Genomic DNA, 16,873 nt, shown 5'->3' with positions numbered 1-16,873 from the left:
TTTAACATGAGGTCTACCAGTTTAGTGTCACATATGCTACATGTTTTGTATATAACTAAACTACCATCGGTGTTGTACATTTACAGTACAATATTGACATAGGTTACTTGTATAATTGAGTATTTCCATTTCATATGCTACTTTATACTATGACTCCACTGCATTTCAAATGCACTTACTCTACAATTTTACTACACTACAATTTCATAAAGCTTTAGTTACTTTGCATATTATGATTAAATAAAACTACCCTCATAATTTATATCCCTTTTTAATGTACCACTACTTGTACTACATCACTGAAGGAAAGAGAATATTCACATTTATTTACAGCATATTGTATATACATATAAACACACAAAGTGGCAGTTGATGACTTTGATATGGAAAGAGAATAAAGATTTAAGTCTTTTCTTGTTGTCCTCGTAAAAATATGCCTTTAACTACAAGTGCATCTTGTAACCAGTCAGATTGTTTTCAGTGTTGTACGACACGAAGCAAAAACAAATGGATTTGTCAGTGTTGTCATGCAGGTGACTCTTCATACACTGTAACTTGCACTCTCCTGCACTGACATCAGTGATTGTTTGCCGGCTTCTTGCTGTGGGATGCTAAAGGACTCCTCTTCCTCACCAAAGCGGAGGTTAGAGTCTACCTGCATCATGTCTGTGGGCAGGACAGACTGTGTCCCGTTTCCTATGTGGAAAGTGATGTTGACGTTGACGTGGGGGCTGGTGTTCACAGGGCTGATGATCTGTGGGCTGGTGGGCTGAGAGGACTGTGTGGGGACGCTGGACTGGGGAGTGACAGGCTCTGTGTTGGAACGTAAAGTCATGGGCTCCGATAGAGCAGAGTGTGTATTGTCAAGAGCTATGGTGGATTGCAAAGGGCCGATGGAGTCGTGGCTGTTGAAGCCGTCTGTTCTGGTTAAAGTTTCAGTATTGTTACTATACTGACTCTGGTCACTGCAGGCTTCCCCTTTCTCCAGCAGACATTGATGCTCTGCTGGCGTAACTGTGAATGAAGTCAACTTGGTTTCACCCAAATAACCCTGATTGATCTGCAGCAGAAAGACATGAAAAGGTTCATTCTCAGTATTATTTATGGCCACAGCTATATTCAGAGGTATTCAAGAAAAAAAGCCAAGGAAGACTCACTTTATCACCACTGTCAACATTTCCATTTGCATCTACTTTAGGATGAAATCCTGCAGGATCTGGGCAAAAAAGCAGAGTGAACATGCAGTAACAGTGAGTAAGGTAGTGAAAATGTGAGTTAAACAGTTCCTGATAATGACCATCACTTGTTAACATCATTATCATTCTGTATTTCAAGTTGAAAATAAATATAATGTAGATGCAATCATAGCTTTTCCACTAAACAAGAACATGATTAATGAAGGATACATTTACCTTTCTTCCACCTTGGTTTACAAAGGTACAGCAGAATGATGGCGATGCAAAGGAGAATTATTAATCCACTGACACTGGCAATGGCTGCAGCTAACAGAGAGGTAAACACAGACACAACACAGAGGCAGAAAGAAATGATTAGACATCAGTCTTCTCATAATGACTGCTTAGAAACACTAAATCAGTTACCGTACCCAGTTTACTGTCAGATACTAGGCTTGATGGAGGGCTTCTTGTTGAATGGTTGAATACTGCCTCTGAAACAGATGGCAGATGGCTGATAGACGGTGTGGGGCCTGTCGGTCCACGTGGAGCCTTAGAGTCTGAGGTTGCTAAGACTGTGCTCATCATTGTCTCATTGTGAGGCTCTTTTGTTGAGGTTTGAGGCGGTTTTCTGGACCGAAACTCTGCAGGTCCACACACGGTGTCTGAGGTAGCGTTGCCTTTCCTAGCAACAACCCTCCCATGACAGCTGGGGGAGAAAACGAAGAGAAGAGAGGTCAAAGATCTGAACTCCAAACAGCTGTATACAGATGTGACTATCCTTCACTCACTTTGTATGAGGCAGACAGGGGTCCATGTAGGAGACTGTATTAGAGAATGTCCCATCGGGGCACCGTTCACACTTCACATCTGAGTTTGCCGTGCCTGAAAACAACACCCAAACATGTTGCCAGTTCCTAACATTTAACTGTCAGACATCACATTTCATTTTAACTCTATGATAAATACAGTATGTAATATGTTATACTTTGGAATAGACTAATAATTAAGTTTGACAGTATATGCGATTGATATAGAATTACTTTTATTACATAGTTATTCCAATATGTATGAAAACATTGGTACATTGATATTCAATGGGAAACGCTTCCTGTGAGTTGACCTTTATACTGGAGTCCATACTCTTCAAACTGTAATTCTGTTCTTGACACATGCAATTTGCAATAATTACAAGGGAACCTTACGGAAACAAGATGGCTCATATCACAAAGGGTGTATCCCTAAATTTTAAAATAAAATATGTATGTATAAGAATTACATGTATAGTAAACACACAAACAGTGATGACTGAAAAGTAGCAGGTGCTGTACCTGGCAGAGTCACTCCATAACCAGCTTTGCATAGCTTGTACTTGCTACATTCTGCACAGTATGGGTCATCAAATTCCATGATGCAGTACATCCCAGGCTTGCACACACACCTGGACCTTGTGGTATGGGAGCAGTTCTGGCTATACTGCAGACCTTTGCCTGGTTGTATGAAGAAAAAAGTGTTTTGCTTGTGTTAAAAATAAAACAAAACAATAAATAAATAAATAAAAATTGCATTTTTTTACAGAGATTTACGGTGCAGCTACTGACTTGATTTGCATTTGGCACAGGTGAAGCAGTTTGGAGAGTAGTTCATGCTCTCCATGTACTGGCCTGGTGGACATTGTTCACACACAGTCTCAGTAGTTTTCAAACATTCTTCTTTCTGTCGCTCCCCTGTTATAATATAAACTTGAATTAATCCACATGTTAGTCACTTTAAATGCATTTTATATCAGCACATGGACATTCTAACTGAAAAATTTCCACTATGATACATTTTTCATTATAGTACCATGCTGTTTTCTTGGTCATCACATTTTCATGCCTAAAACAGTTCATCGCAGTCCAAAATGAAATGGTGATACATACTTGTTTGTATGACACAGAATACCGGCTTACATGTAAGTCATTTTATGTCTGAGGAGGTTGTTATTCATGAAATGTCAGTGAATAATTTTTAATAATGCAATTAGAAGTGTTCATTTTTTCACTCGGGTGCTTGAGTGCTGTAAGAGATTGTGGCTATGCAATTTAGTACAAACATTTAATAGCTAAAAGACATTCACTGCATAGTAGAGAAGTGGGATGCAAACCAATTAACTCCACACTGAGTGGGAGAGATGAGGTTATCAGGCACATGAGATCATATTATTGCTTGAGCACATCAGCAGTTTTTATAGCCCAAATCTTTACAAGAAGATTGGGGTGGTGTGTGGAAGACAGATCTGATGAAAAAGCTTCCAAGGAAAATTCACACTGAGAACATGTTGTTAACGTGGATACATTCGACAATATGTCTGCATTCCTGCTCTTCATGAGCTGCAGCTTTCAAGCATGTTACGCTGCTGGACACACTCAAAGCCAAAACACTTGTTGTGCCCCATAAGCTACAGTTGTACCTTTCATCTCTATTGCTTAATAGAAGTGGAAGTCAATAAAGAAAAAAAAAAAGGAGAGAAAAGCAAAAAAGCCCAGTTCACAATTAGCATATTCACTGTGTAGAATTTCCACACTGTGATACAGTACACTCCAGCAACATTACCCAAGATAGTCTTACATTTGCCAAACACATTGGTTAGTCCTCATCCTAAAAGCCTTTTTTCTCTTGTAACATTTATAGTAAAATACAAACAAGTATGTAACCTAAGCGGCCAAACAGGGTTATGTTAGAACAAAATGATAAGTCTGATTTTACATTTCTTTTATGCTGCAATACAAGAACTCACTTCCACGTGGCTCATCAACTGACTTTTTGTCTGAGACATGCAGCATTAGCCTCAGTCTTCTAGCACTGTATCATGTATGCAGCCATTAAGTGCATATTTAAGAACCCTTTTACAGGATAAGTCAGCAGGAAACAACAAGTAGTCAGTCGGAGACAGCGTTTTCAACCAACTCATGGAGATAATATTAGCTTAATTAGCTAGTTAACCACAGATGATAAAAAATGCTAACGACAGTTGTCATTTCTGACAACAAAATCAGCGGTCGCTGGAGAGTAATGCAGCTTTTGTCTTCCTCTGCCTGAAATCTAGGGCCTGTTGTTTAAAAAGCCAAGAATTTTGAGTGGTTAATCTGTCAATGTTGTCACAAAAAAAAGTCAAAATTTTAAATTACAAGTTACTTTATGACATATTGTTATAGATTAAGCTAACCTGCAAAGTAGTTGGAATTACCCCCTACCAGCTGCAACATTAGTGATGTTTACATATAAATGCATCACTAATTACTTATAATCCAGTGATATCATATACATTATTCTGAAATGGGCCATTCTGCATAATGAGCACTTTTACTTTTTGTATTTTAAGTATATTGTGATGCTAACACTTTTGTACTTTTACTTAAGTAAAAGATCTGAGTACTTCTTTCACCAATGGTGCTTTTTGGTGGGCAAAGTATTTATAAGTGCCACTGTTTCTAAACTGCCTCAAATCTCTTTTGCCATTTCTCATTACTTATCTGCTTATACACAAATACCGATACTGTATGAAAAACAATATCAGCTGATATATTGTCCCATCTGATTTATTGGTCTAGCTCTACTTTAAACATATAATTTTCCTCAACTGAATAGTGTTCACAATAAATGTGCATCCTTGCCTGTCAGGATGAAACAATGTCTTTAGCTGCAGTAGGTGGTGTTTATCTTCTTTCACACCTCCACGCCTTTTACCAACATATTTCACAATCTGTAACTGTAAATAACTTTCATCTTGCTCATTGCTGTGTTTACAGGACATCACTTACCAGGGTGGCATTTCTTGCAGCACAGGTTAGAACCATCTGACAGGTACTCTGTTGTTGAGTTGAGACAGGCACCCTTTGAGTCTGGTTTATAGGGCTGACAGCAGACCTATGGGAAAGAGAGACGAAACTTAAAAGCAACTCATCTTCGGCTGTTCAGATGAGGATAGTGAAGAACATAGAAGTCTTTTCTCATAATCCTCTGCATTTAGACTACAGGGGGGCCTTGAGCTTCAAGGCGACTTCAGTAGTTTTGAAATTACTGTATGTGGAGAATGCAGTCCACCTATGTATCAGCCAGACATTTTTCCTTGAAATGCACCTGCTCTGTAAATCATAAGCCTAAACCTTAGTCAACCAGCAAAGGTACTAATTTTAAAATCAACAATTTAGTCATTGGCGCCCACCTTTTCCCTTATGGTAATGCTGCTGGCCTGAACTGCAGACATGGCCAAACAAGCAGCCATTGTTCTGTATTTGTAGGAGGTGCATTTCCTCTAGGTATGTGGGGGGGCTCCAAAATCTTCAGGCTTTGGGCACTGTACACATGCATCCATGCAGTAACTCACATACTACCTCTCTCGCACACACATACCAAAATATTAGAAATACAGCTGCTAGAACCACAGTATTGGTGTGCTGAAAAGTCATGACACAGTGTACAGTTGCTGACACACTCTTCCTCTGCCCTCCAATGACAAGCAAGAGTTAGAATATGCTGACAGCAGCAGTGTATTTCTCGTTTTACAGGAAACAGAGGCAGCAACCCAGAAGCCCTCGGTTCAGAAGCTGAACCGAGACTTCTTTTGTGGTGTGACCACTGTTCGCACGAGATGTGACGATAGAGATAAACCTCTGTGAAGTTATAATTTACCGAGTTAATCGAAGAGAACATTGTTTTTTCCTTTTCCTCTTGGCCGCGTGCCTAAACTAACGCATCCTCTTTAACAGAACTGCACAGTGATACTGGGAGACTATGAATGGGGTTACTGTATCATTTTATAACCGGGTGTCTTAACAATGACATTTAGTCTGAAACAGCATCAAATGCCAAGCAACTGAAACCAAATATTCATACGGGTTCACCACACCACAACTATGCATTAAATCTCTACAGTAGACTTTATTGTAATGTAACATTGTCAAGCTCAGGACTAAACTGATACTGATACAGAAAGGAAATGTTTTAAAAGAAATGAGAAATGAGTTGGCTCCACGACAGGTGACAAAGTTAGCCGCAGTACAAACATGTTTAAAAGATTTTAAATAAAAAAAATTAAAAAAAATTTGAGAGAGTTTCAGAGTTATGACACAAAAAATAACTTTACACATTTTGTTGATTTTGAAAGTATTCTGCCTGTTTAACTTCACACTCCCTTGAATTACAGGTGGGTATGCGATCCTAATCCAATACACGTCGTTTTGTCAGCGAGTATTTCCTCATGGTCCACTAATCCGATGTTTGTACACAGCTGGAAATGGGAAACAAACAAACACTATTCCAGCCATGATTTGTGTGTCAGGTAACGTTAAATGACTTTCCCCACGGACATTCAGCTTACTTTCTCGTTTGCCAAGATATGCTGCTGTTGTGATGTCCGCTATAGTGGCAGGAGAGTTGTGAGCTCTGGGAAACGTCTCGTCCAACCACACAACCTAACTAACATTAGTTTTATTACTTGCTGTGTATCGCTCTATATCATGGCATTTGTCATGGTATTGGATTTCTCCAGAATCGCATACACCATCTTTTAATCCAAGTAAATTAAACTTAAACTAACAATTCACGTAGTGTTTAAGAAGTATGTTAGTCCTCGGATGAATCCCGACACTTGCTGATATCCAATCCCTGTCAAACACCGCAAACATGCATGACAGACTTACAGACGGTCACAAAGCCTACCTTGGTAGTTAGGGCATTCAGTAGAACCAGCAGTAAAAGTATGTCCTTCATTGCCTCTTTAAAGCAAATTATAGACTGTAGAGGATACAGCTACCAGCGTGTGCACTGTACTGATCATGTTATAAAGGCGGGCCAGCGGTCTGTGTAAACAGGAGCAATTTCCTTGAACTGAGTCGAATGTTTTAAGGAAGGAAACGAGACGAGCAGATATGCTCTAACCTACATTCACTGAGCTGATGTGAATAACCAGAATGAGGGTAGAGTTTAGATGAGGTTAAATCAGTAAAAGTAGTAGTAGAAGGTAGATTTATTTATCATTCTACAACACAGGGGTGTAAAACGAGATTTAGTTGCAGAACCCACTGTGGCATCAGTATGTGATGTTTCCAGTCAGGATGCTTTCTGTTGCTCCTCAGTTAAAGTTAATAAGACCTTGGCACGGTAATTTTACCTCCTTAAGTTTCCTTAAGAAATACAGCCGTTTCTGAGCTTTCTTTACTAGCATTGAGATGTGAGAGGACCATGTCAGGTTTTGCTGATTCCCAGGAACCTAAAACTATTCACCTGCTCCACCTCAGCTCCAGTGATGAAGACAGCAGTGTGTGTCTTTGACTCCTGTTTTTCGAAAATCAGCTCCTTGGTTTTGCTGACGTTGAGCAGTAGGTTGTTCTCTGTGCACCACTATGCAAGATTGTTGATTTCCTCCCGATATCATTCATTGATTATTGATATCTATTGTATATGCACAGCATGAAAATACAATCAATTCATCTTTGTTTGACCTGCAGCTGATTAGAGGCAAGATACAGTGCCTGTATTCACACTCACTTGAAAGTTTTCCTGTTTTACAACATTGAATCATAGTAGATGAAATGGGACTTTTTGACACTGATAAACAGAATACAGATCTCTACAAAGAGGTCTAAATGAATAACCTGTTTGTATAAGCATTTACCCCCTTTAACAGGACACATCTAAATCATCACTGGTGCAGCCACTTGATTTAAGTAGTCACATAATTAATTAGTTAAATGGAGATGACCTGTGTGTAGTCAAGGGGTTTCAATCTGGAAAGTCCAACTTTTGTTGAGTCAGTATCGTTGCAAAGTCTACAGTGTACAGAAATCCTTTTAATCTAAGGCTGATAACCTGGTCCCATGACTGGAATTCAAAATATTAAGTTATTATCTCATTATGTCATTCATAAATGAACTTGAATAGTATGAAGGCTGCAGAAAAATGAAATGTGAAAATTATTTTTTTTCTGTGCTGCTCCGTGTGTGGTGCATGTCATTGGTATGAATTAGTGGGAAATATGCAGCACTGACTTTTTGAGAAAAAATATGAAGCCACTACAAAAAACACAAAGTGGACTCAATTAGATTTTCTCTTTGTGTTTATACACAGACAAGCCCAGCTTGGTGCGCAGCATCAACTGTAAAAGCATTTGTTTTAGTTTTCGCAGATATCAAGAAGTGTTCTTAAGAAGAACTGATCCGTGCTGCTGGGTTTCTATTCTGTGGCAGGATATTGTAGCTGATATTTACATAATAAAGGTGTTGTTCCACATTCATGATTACAGAAACCACATTTCAAACCGGAGGCAAAGGTTAAGCTCTCTGTGACTCACTGCTAGTATTTGGCATCACTGAGCAAGGCACTGAAGCTACACATCCTCCTCTCCATCTTTACACTTTGGCCTCCCTGTGGTGACATGGGAATAAAGTCAAACAAATATTTACTTTATTGTACTCTACCCCACTACTGACTACTTTACTGTAGTCAAACACATCTTCTCATAATTCAGCCGCAGTACATGCTGATGCCTGATTAATGCCCCTATGCTTCGTTTTGTTTCCCGTGTGAGATGTTGACATTTCACAATAAAGTTTCCCCCCACGTCCTCAACATTTCTCTGGCACAGCAGTAGCAGCACTGTTGTCCATTGTGATTTTGTTATGTTTTGTCTGTTATAGTGAATTATTTTTATCATGTAATTCTGAGGCAATTTTTAATTTTACACGTTCAGTGTTTTACTGGGTTTGTTGCTACAACATAAAACATGACCAGTAGAAGTTAAAACCTGTTTTAAATGACCACAGATGTTTTGTTTTTTTCATGTTTGGGTGCACTGATCTTGTATATTGTACCTTACTGCTGAGTAATTTCCAAAAGTACAGCATAATGGTTAAGATTTTTAAATGAACTTGAAACTTGCTTCAGGCAGGTATGAACATACTGTCTGGCTTTACTTTTGCTGAAGTTGCATTCTTAAATTTTTATTGCTGTGGTAATGCAGTGCAGATTTTTTTTAAAATCCATCTGTGCTTATATCAGTATTACCATGCAATCACAATGTACAACTAAAAACAGTAAGAGCAGACATGATGTCCGCAGTGATGTCTCAAGCAAGTTTCAAATCCTGTTTTTTTCCCTACTGTGTGAAATGGAAACCAATGGCTGCTTGAAGGGAGAGAAATACATACAATTTTCATCTAAAACAGTACAGCATGCTTTGAAAAGTGATTGGTAGTATTCATGATTTGAAGCAATTAGGCTAAAACATGGAAAAGACACTGCCATTATCTGCAGACTCTTAGTATTTACCAGTGACGTAAATCACCTGTGTTATCTGGTTTATCTCCCTTGGATTAATAACAATCAAGCTATCTTTCTGAAAAATATCATTGTTGTCTGGCTTCTGCATCTGATCACTGCTGAGTGTTGGATTACAGTTTATTGAGAACGATCTCTCAGTAGGATGTTGTGGTTTCAAGTCAACTTGCATCACTGCAACTTTGCATCATAATAGCTGTCCAATGAAAATGAGCAGAGGATGAAAACACCCATTTGAGGAGTTGAAGATATGATGATGATGATATAATGAGCTTCAAAAGCATAGTGTCACGGAGTCCCCCTTCTACGATAAAAATCAACAGTCTGCCTGCCAGATAAGAGCACACGCCTGGCGCTTTGCTTTGAACATTATACTTTGCTTTGAACAACAAGTATTGCAGCTTCAACACACTACAAGACATCAGGAATTTAAAAGAAATCATAGATATATTCCTGTTGAACTTGACATTTCCTTTATTTTAAGTGGGTCATTTTTGTTACTTTCACTGTATGCACCCTGATACATTTTGTGTATACAGTCCAACTTCTTCAAATACATTAGCCTGCAAGACACGAACTGGAAAAACTAAAGTGTCATGGGTGGGATCGCTACTGTAGTTGACATTAAGTAAGGTGGTTGTGGTTTCCTGTGAATTGCAACCTCTGTAAAGTACATCAGCCTCAGCCTTTGCGTCTACAGTGTTTTCAGGCCCACAGTAAGGAAGTGCCAAAGGAAGTTAATTACAGAAGTATGCCTGAACATGCATGCCAAAGCAAACAGCTAGAAAGGGAAACATGAGCCAGTGTCTGAGCAACAGAGATGACTCAAAATGATTTTCTTAATGTTGTGAAATTTACAAAACAAGCCCAATTTAACCTAAGCTATGTGTTTCTAAAGCAATCAGCATGAGTTAAAGGTCTTTCCTTTCCAATGTGGCGTAATGTCAGGATCTCTCGTTTCACGTTCACGAGGCTGTCACATGTGGAGTCTAAATGTGTCTCAACTTTAATTCAGATGAGAACAAATATGCTGCTCGGTCATGTAAATTATTCCCATTTCATTAAACTAGCATGTTTTTAATCACATTATGTATAAATAAATAAACAGCTTACCATGTAGCATTTCACTCTCTGACTCATTACATTGTTGAAAAGAAATTATCTCATGTTTCAAATAAATCTATTTAACATCACTTACAAATGTTGATGCACTCTTGGCATTCTCTAATTAGATCATTGTTAGTTTTATATTGGAAAATCAACTTTTAGCATTCACATTTAGTAGAGATATTAGAGAAAAGCACTACTGAAATAAAACATTTACAAAAAATACAATACAGATACTTAAAACATGAGCATAAAAAAAGGAAATAATTCTTGGAAGCATCAAATGGGAACTGCTATAATCACTTAAAAATACTCTTTGATGGTTTGTCAGTGCAAAGGGTAAGATATACTTCCTAGTTTTCTTTTGGGAGAGAAGTGTTGGAAGTTGTGACGAGTCAAGCGAGACACATCCGATATCTGGTCAGAGATCTGGTTACTGGACTTTTTGGGCGCAGAGAGACCCTGAAAAATATTAAAAACCACCATTTCAGATTTGTGCCATGTATGTCCTCACAAGATTCAACATCTTTCTTTGTCATTGTTTTCCAATATCCAGTCACATTTAAGACAAACAATCATTGTTTTTAGATTACTATAGACCTTTTTCATTTACAGGTGTAATAAATAACATTAATAACTGCATTCCATTTAGATAAACCAGTTCCAGGGCCACGCTATTGTGCATGCTGGTTCACTGTCATTGCTTACTCAGACACTTAATGGAATTGAACCATCGATAATGTTATTAGTTCCACCTGTGCTTTTCCTGCCATGACAAGTCAAAATACCTGCTGTGAAAAAGGTCTATAATATTTTAGTTTTAGATACAGTAGGGAGCCTGCAGTGTCTCACCTCCAGTTCCTTGTTCTGTGACCCAGTGGAGCTCTTCGTATTCAGACTGCTCCGCAGATCGAGGCTGCTGGGTGGCGGCAGCGTGCTCTGACCTGTGTTCGACCAGCCTGAGAGACAGTGCTGGACAAGACCAGAGAGATCCGTGAAGATGAAAAAAAGACTGTGGCACATTGATAAAACTTATTATGTTCATTTAAACATAGAGGCGTTAACACAATATGTAAAGATCATAAAGGGAAGCTGAGTAGTCATAAATTGTCATGCACTTAGCTCCCTAATTCAAACGCTTACTCACCGACGGTAACCCCAAACTATCAGAAGGGTCAAAACTGCATCGCCGATGAGCTTTGTACTTGTAAGGTGGCAAGAGGGTGGAGCGAGGAATGCTGACCCTTACAAATGACACAAAAACAAAATTCATGAGACAATATACATGCTGCTACAGTGGTAAAATGTGATTTCAATCTAACTTGACAAAAACTGATTATGGATTTTAAGAGCTATCTCTTAAAAACAAAAGAAAATTTAGTGACAGGCTTTTCATTGGTTTTAAAGCCCTAACAAACCTCTTTCAGCAGGAATTCTCAAACATTTTTCATGACGTGGACCACCAAACAGACAAATTTTAGGCCACAGACACACAATTTTGTCTCATCGACCACTCATATGATTTGTTAAGAAGTCTTATACAAGGGCTGATAATGCATTAGTCTTTCTCAAAAAGGGAAAATCTACAGTAAATACATTTGAACAAAATGAGACTATTACTATTACTAAACTATTATTACAACTGTTAAAGTGTTTCTCATTTTAGTGGTGACTCCTGGGAATACCTGACGATGCCTGAACCCACTGCTTTGGTACATGGCCCCTTTATTCTGCTTTAATGTGTTTAAAAGGAACACACAACTTCTGTTGGTACTATTATTTGACAGTGATATTCACAGGCATTGAAGTAAAGCCAGGAACAGGACTCGTTTCAGACTGTAATAAAATAACACAGTATAAAAAGGTCTCTGCTGCACCCAAGGGATCCATCACCTTCTTGATTCATCAAGCAGGGACAAAGTATATCAAATTAAAAATGTCTGCTGGCTGGTGCCAATTAACTTTTAAGTGGTCGTAAAAGGCAGTCAGAGTGCACATCATCATTACCTGATGAGAGCTGGTTCAGCAGTAGTGTGAGAGTGGGAGGATTTGTGCTTTTTGCACACCGGGCAGCACTCCTGAGAGTGAAGTGGAACGGGGAACAGTCTGCTGTTAATCCTGTAAGAGAATGTACCTGAACAAAAGGTGGGCAAGTAGAGATGAGAATTACTTCAGCTATCATGAAAAAGAAAAATTAGAGTAGCCTTTTCAAATAAATGACCCCTCTTACACTGATGAGTATCCATGTTAGCCTCCTGACCGTCCTTGTCTGTTAGCAGCGGCAGGACTGAATGGTTCTCCTCAGAAAATCTATGAGGAGAGCCAATTAAGTGTAATTTAATGAAGCCATCATCAACACAGGTAAACTCGGCACAAGACACATAATTAGTCGCAATCAAGTGTGCAGCACTCACTCTGGCTGTGGGCTGTGGACACACTCGTCTTTATTGAGTGACCGAAACATGCGCAGGTCATTGAAGAACTCGTCAGAGCGCTCTATTAAGGAGTCCTCAGCGTCCAGGACTCCTTAGAGGGAACGGACATCATCTGTTAGGGCTCCATTAGATGATTGTGTGTATAAGAAGAAAATAGGCAGACGGAAAGTCCAAAAAGGCATACCTGCTATCCAGTCATACCCCAGTAAAGGCTGCAAATGAAGCCTGTCTGAGGCAGATATCTCTTCGCATTCATCAGACTGAAATGTGACTCGACGCCGCACCGCCCTCTGCAAAAACAAACAAGTAGTGCAGAGTATTAGTAGTCTAATAGTGGTCATTTTCAGCAAATCTGCTGGTAAAAGAAATAATTCATCCTACTGTAAAATTTAAGTTCATAGAAACCCACACACAGCATGAGTGTTAGCCCTTTCGTTCAATCTGCGTCACCTCCCAAACTCTGTTGTAGGGTGTGTGAGTGTGTCCAAAAGACCAGAGCAGTGTCCTCACCGACACTGCTCTGGTCTTTTGGACACACAGTGTAATTGTTTGGCTTCAATGAAATTTAATTATGTCCGTAAAGTTGTTCTGAGACAGCTGATTTTATATTTCTTTCAAGGTGTAAAAAGACGGCAGAGATCGAGCTATGGAAACCATCTCACAGCCAGGTCCTGAGAGTTTCCAGCGACATGGGGGTGAGTACCTTTTCAGTTTGGGATGAATTATTCCTTTAAGCCAACCAGTTTGGACAATGCTGCTTACTTTATGAGACAACTGAGATTTAGGGAACTTGGTCAGGGTAGTGCTGATGTTCTACTCGACATTGTACAGCTAATTTTAAACAACAGAGACAAACTTGAGTAGACTGTCCTCTGCTCTTTTTTCTTACCTCTTCTTTGCTGTGATTTGCTAGACAGGACTTGGTGCTGGCTGTATGTTCAGCAGTCCCTCCTGTGTGTTTGGAGGTCAAAGATGATGTTGAAATAGTTTGTCCCTCACATGTATCTGATGGAGACACGGAGGAAGAGATTTCTCCATCAATGATTACAGGATTTCTTATTTGTCACATGCACACGACAGGCTTGCAGTGAAATGTAAAGTCAACAAAAACTAAATGTGCAACAAGAAAAGTAAAATGTCAGAGCACAAAAATATCATTTCACATCAAAAAATTACATCAGTAATTATGTCTAGTTTGACAAAAAAACAACCCTCAAGGTTACTTACTTGCTAGCTTTTTTCCAGAGCTTTCAACCAATCCACATTTTAATATGCGAGTTAGGTTTCATACTTAGACATCTGAGCTATCTCCATTACAGCTAAGCATATGTGCTGATATATGGTGAACAACTTACTAGCTTGAAAAAGCTAGTAAGTGGACCTTGAGTTAATTAGTTAACGTTTACAAAGTACTTTACAATGAATTACATTTAGCTACTTGTTACTCAAGAAAATCCACAGATTTGTTGTGAGCAGTTTCGTGTAGAAACGATTTTCTTTCTACCGATAGTTCCTATACGAAACTGCTCACAACAAAGTAACCGGGTCATGATTTCTGCAAAGATACATTGCTGTTGAGTTTTTCAAATGTATTTTTTGGCGCTTTGAGAACCACAAGCCGAGTGCCATATAGTGCCATTATATTCAAAAAAGGCAGACATTTCTACGGCCGATATCTCCAAAACTCTGCAATTCACACCAAAACAATCTAGATGGATAAATAGCACTACAGGCAAGAGGAAAGATATGTATTTCTGATTTGGGGGTGAACTGTCCCTTTAAGGAGTTAAACTTGGGTATGAAACTTTGAAAAAATATATTCAAGCTCTGTGTTTACTGTGATGTGGTGTCTGGGTCAAGCTCAAGCACGACTAACTATGTTTTACCTACTGACTTTAGTGCAGAGATTTAAATATAATACATATGAGGACCTATTGGATGATTGGCACGTACTGAAACTTAGCTAGCTAATAGCTGCAGACTTCTCATTGGCCTCCTGTAAACAAACAGTTTAATTACCCGCAAATCTCACGGTAGGTTTAGCGAGGGCAGCCCTGGCAGCCCCGCGGTCTCCATCGGTCAGGGTCAGGACCTCTGCAGGGTCTCTCCTCTCCTCAGCCTCGTCCTCGTCCTCTCTCTCCCTCTTGCGGCTGTGACTGCAGCCGGTCAGCCGCTCCAGTTTCTCTCTCTGCTGCTTCAACTGGTTCAATAAATCTTTGTTACGCCCTCGTAAAACGTCCAGCCGGTCCGTCGAGGACATTATTTAAATTTATACCACGTTGAAATCACGTTTATGTAACCGAGGATGAATTAAACAGCGAACGTTTCAGATCATTTTGTGATTTAAACCAGACCCCACCAACTCCATAACAACGCGTGGACAACAATGACTTGATTGGCTCTGAACCTTCTACCCATCATGCCTTGCAACCGCCCGAGGTTTTTCTTAAAGTGACAGGCACGCATTTTAATTTAAACCACAGGACATGATGTTGAACAACAGAGGGCGCTATTTACTTAATTAGTGACACGACACAGTTGATGATGGTCAGTAGGTATAATGCAGATTATTGGTGCCACAGACAGAGACTCGGACTAAACCGATGTTAGTTTTGGTCTTGTAATGCGATTTGTTGGCTATGCCAAAAGTATAGAGTATTGCCAGCCTTATCCTTCAATGATCTTACAAATGTGTATTTAATTCGTGTAATATTATCAGCTGCGAAAAAAAGTACCCATTCTGTACAGTTTCCCGTTTTATACGGTTATATTATCATGTTATACTATCGTTTTATTATTACCGATGTGTTTATGTGTAATCCGAATCCGAATCATCTTTATTAGCCAAGTATGTGTACACATACGAGGAATTTGACTCCGTTTTTTTCATTGTTCTCAATGTACTTACACAGAAATAGACATAACAGCTAAGAGTAAAGACAACAAAGCTGAACAAATAAAGGGAAAAAAAATATAGACAGGACTGTTGTGTGTGAAAAAATAGGTGTGTGTATATATAAATAAAAGCAGCAATGACCAACAAGAAAATTAAAATGTCTATATACAAGTCAAGCATTCAAATGTTGCAGCTGGTTAGGGTGGAGCAAATTTAATGAATCTATATACTGTTGTGTAGTTTAATTTATAACCACACATCATATTAAATATTTAAAGAGTTTCAATAAAGTATTTCTGATATCAGATGATCATACACGTTGTAGTAAAATCTGAATTTGCAGAGTAAACTACAGCTGTTAAAGAAATACAGTGGAGTAAAAAGTAGGCTACAATATTTTCCTCTGAAATGTAGTGGACTTAAGTATAGCACTTGATTAAATGTTAGTTATTACTTACTCTGACTTGCTTTCCACCATTAGTTAATAAGGAGAACTACTGTTAAAAACAGCATCTTTCAAAGATTTGAACAAAAACTGAACCCAACTAAATCTTCCTAATAACTGAAGCAAAATGTTTAAACACTGTAATTCACACAAAAACTCAAGGAAACAAAACAAAGAACAACATAGTCTGTTGAAGACAAGCCTTCAAAGCCTAGTTAAGCCTAAACAGTACCACTACATCCCCAGGGGCAGAGAACAGGGACAAAATACTCCCAAGAAAACCATATTTGGTAGAAAGAAGGAATACACTTCAGGCCAGGCAGTTTAAAGAGGAAACTCTTACGAGGACAGCTGCAAGAGGTGCCAGGACAAAATAATGACCTCAACGCCATATATTCACAATTCAAGTTAATTAATTTCATGATCAATTTAGGTTACAATTGTGAGCGGCTTATAAGAACAAGTATCTGAAATCATACTTCCTCAGAGATTTACA

General features: G+C 38.8%; 2 protein-coding genes across 5 annotated transcripts; both read right to left on the bottom strand.

Annotated features, from left to right (window-relative positions):
• Positions 1 to 300: 300 nt before the first annotated feature.
• tnfrsf1b (tumor necrosis factor receptor superfamily, member 1B) lies at positions 301 to 7,463 on the bottom strand. 3 transcript variants are annotated; one of them, XM_044166320.1, is made up of 9 exons: positions 7,330 to 7,463; positions 4,979 to 5,084; positions 2,777 to 2,902; positions 2,507 to 2,665; positions 1,967 to 2,060; positions 1,607 to 1,884; positions 1,413 to 1,502; positions 1,158 to 1,216; positions 301 to 1,060 (listed from the first exon to the last, which is right to left on the bottom strand). In XM_044166320.1, the coding sequence occupies exons 1-9, from the start codon at positions 7,381 to 7,383 to the stop codon at positions 542 to 544; spliced, it is 1,485 nt and encodes a 494-aa protein (XP_044022255.1). In that variant the 5' UTR covers positions 7,384 to 7,463; the 3' UTR covers positions 301 to 541. The 3 variants fall into 3 exon arrangements, with proteins under 3 accessions (XP_044022255.1, XP_044022262.1, XP_044022247.1); XM_044166327.1 differs by lacking the exon at positions 7,330 to 7,463 and adding an exon at positions 6,879 to 7,113; XM_044166312.1 differs by lacking the exon at positions 7,330 to 7,463 and adding an exon at positions 5,383 to 5,671.
• Positions 7,464 to 9,950: 2,487 nt separating this feature from the next.
• LOC122861643 (migration and invasion inhibitory protein) lies at positions 9,951 to 15,444 on the bottom strand. 2 transcript variants are annotated; one of them, XM_044166380.1, is made up of 9 exons: positions 15,056 to 15,444; positions 13,926 to 14,041; positions 13,221 to 13,326; positions 13,016 to 13,127; positions 12,832 to 12,911; positions 12,609 to 12,735; positions 11,749 to 11,839; positions 11,454 to 11,573; positions 9,951 to 11,063 (listed from the first exon to the last, which is right to left on the bottom strand). In XM_044166380.1, exons 1-9 carry the CDS (start codon positions 15,294 to 15,296, stop codon positions 10,929 to 10,931), a joined length of 1,128 nt encoding a protein of 375 aa, XP_044022315.1. In that variant the 5' UTR covers positions 15,297 to 15,444; the 3' UTR covers positions 9,951 to 10,928. The 2 variants fall into 2 exon arrangements, with proteins under 2 accessions (XP_044022315.1, XP_044022310.1); XM_044166375.1 differs by having other exon boundaries at positions 11,749 to 11,845; positions 15,056 to 15,443.
• Positions 15,445 to 16,873: the final 1,429 nt, after the last annotated feature.

The sequence above is a fragment of the Siniperca chuatsi genome, linkage group LG2 (genome assembly GCF_020085105.1).
Source record: "Siniperca chuatsi isolate FFG_IHB_CAS linkage group LG2, ASM2008510v1, whole genome shotgun sequence".
Taxonomy (NCBI): Eukaryota; Metazoa; Chordata; class Actinopteri; order Centrarchiformes; family Sinipercidae; genus Siniperca; species Siniperca chuatsi.
Note: the sequence above shows the minus strand (reverse complement) of the source record. Positions and strands in the feature narration are given on the sequence as shown.

What these genes read in the sequence shown, in the direction of transcription:
- LOC122861643 (XM_044166375.1), bottom strand. Translation starts at nt 15,296, where the DNA reads ATGTCCTCGACGGACCGGCTGGACGTTTTACGAGGGCGTAACAAAGAT. An exon ending in GCTGAACCAGCTCTCATCAG is followed by an intron (nt 11,846 to 12,608) that starts GTAATGATGATG and finishes GTCATTTGTAAG; the next exon opens with GGTCAGCATTCCTCGCTCCA. An exon ending in ATAGTTTGGGGTTACCGTCG is followed by an intron (nt 11,574 to 11,748) that starts GTGAGTAAGCGT and finishes GGTCTTGTCCAG; the next exon opens with CACTGTCTCTCAGGCTGGTC.
- tnfrsf1b (XM_044166312.1), bottom strand. Translation starts at nt 5,442, where the DNA reads ATGGCTGCTTGTTTGGCCATGTCTGCAGTTCAGGCCAGCAGCATTACC. An exon ending in GCATTACCATAAGGGAAAAG is followed by an intron (nt 5,085 to 5,382) that starts GTGGGCGCCAAT and finishes TCTTTCCCATAG; the next exon opens with GTCTGCTGTCAGCCCTATAA. An exon ending in AGTATCTGACAGTAAACTGG is followed by an intron (nt 1,503 to 1,606) that starts GTACGGTAACTG and finishes CCTCTCTGTTAG; the next exon opens with CTGCAGCCATTGCCAGTGTC.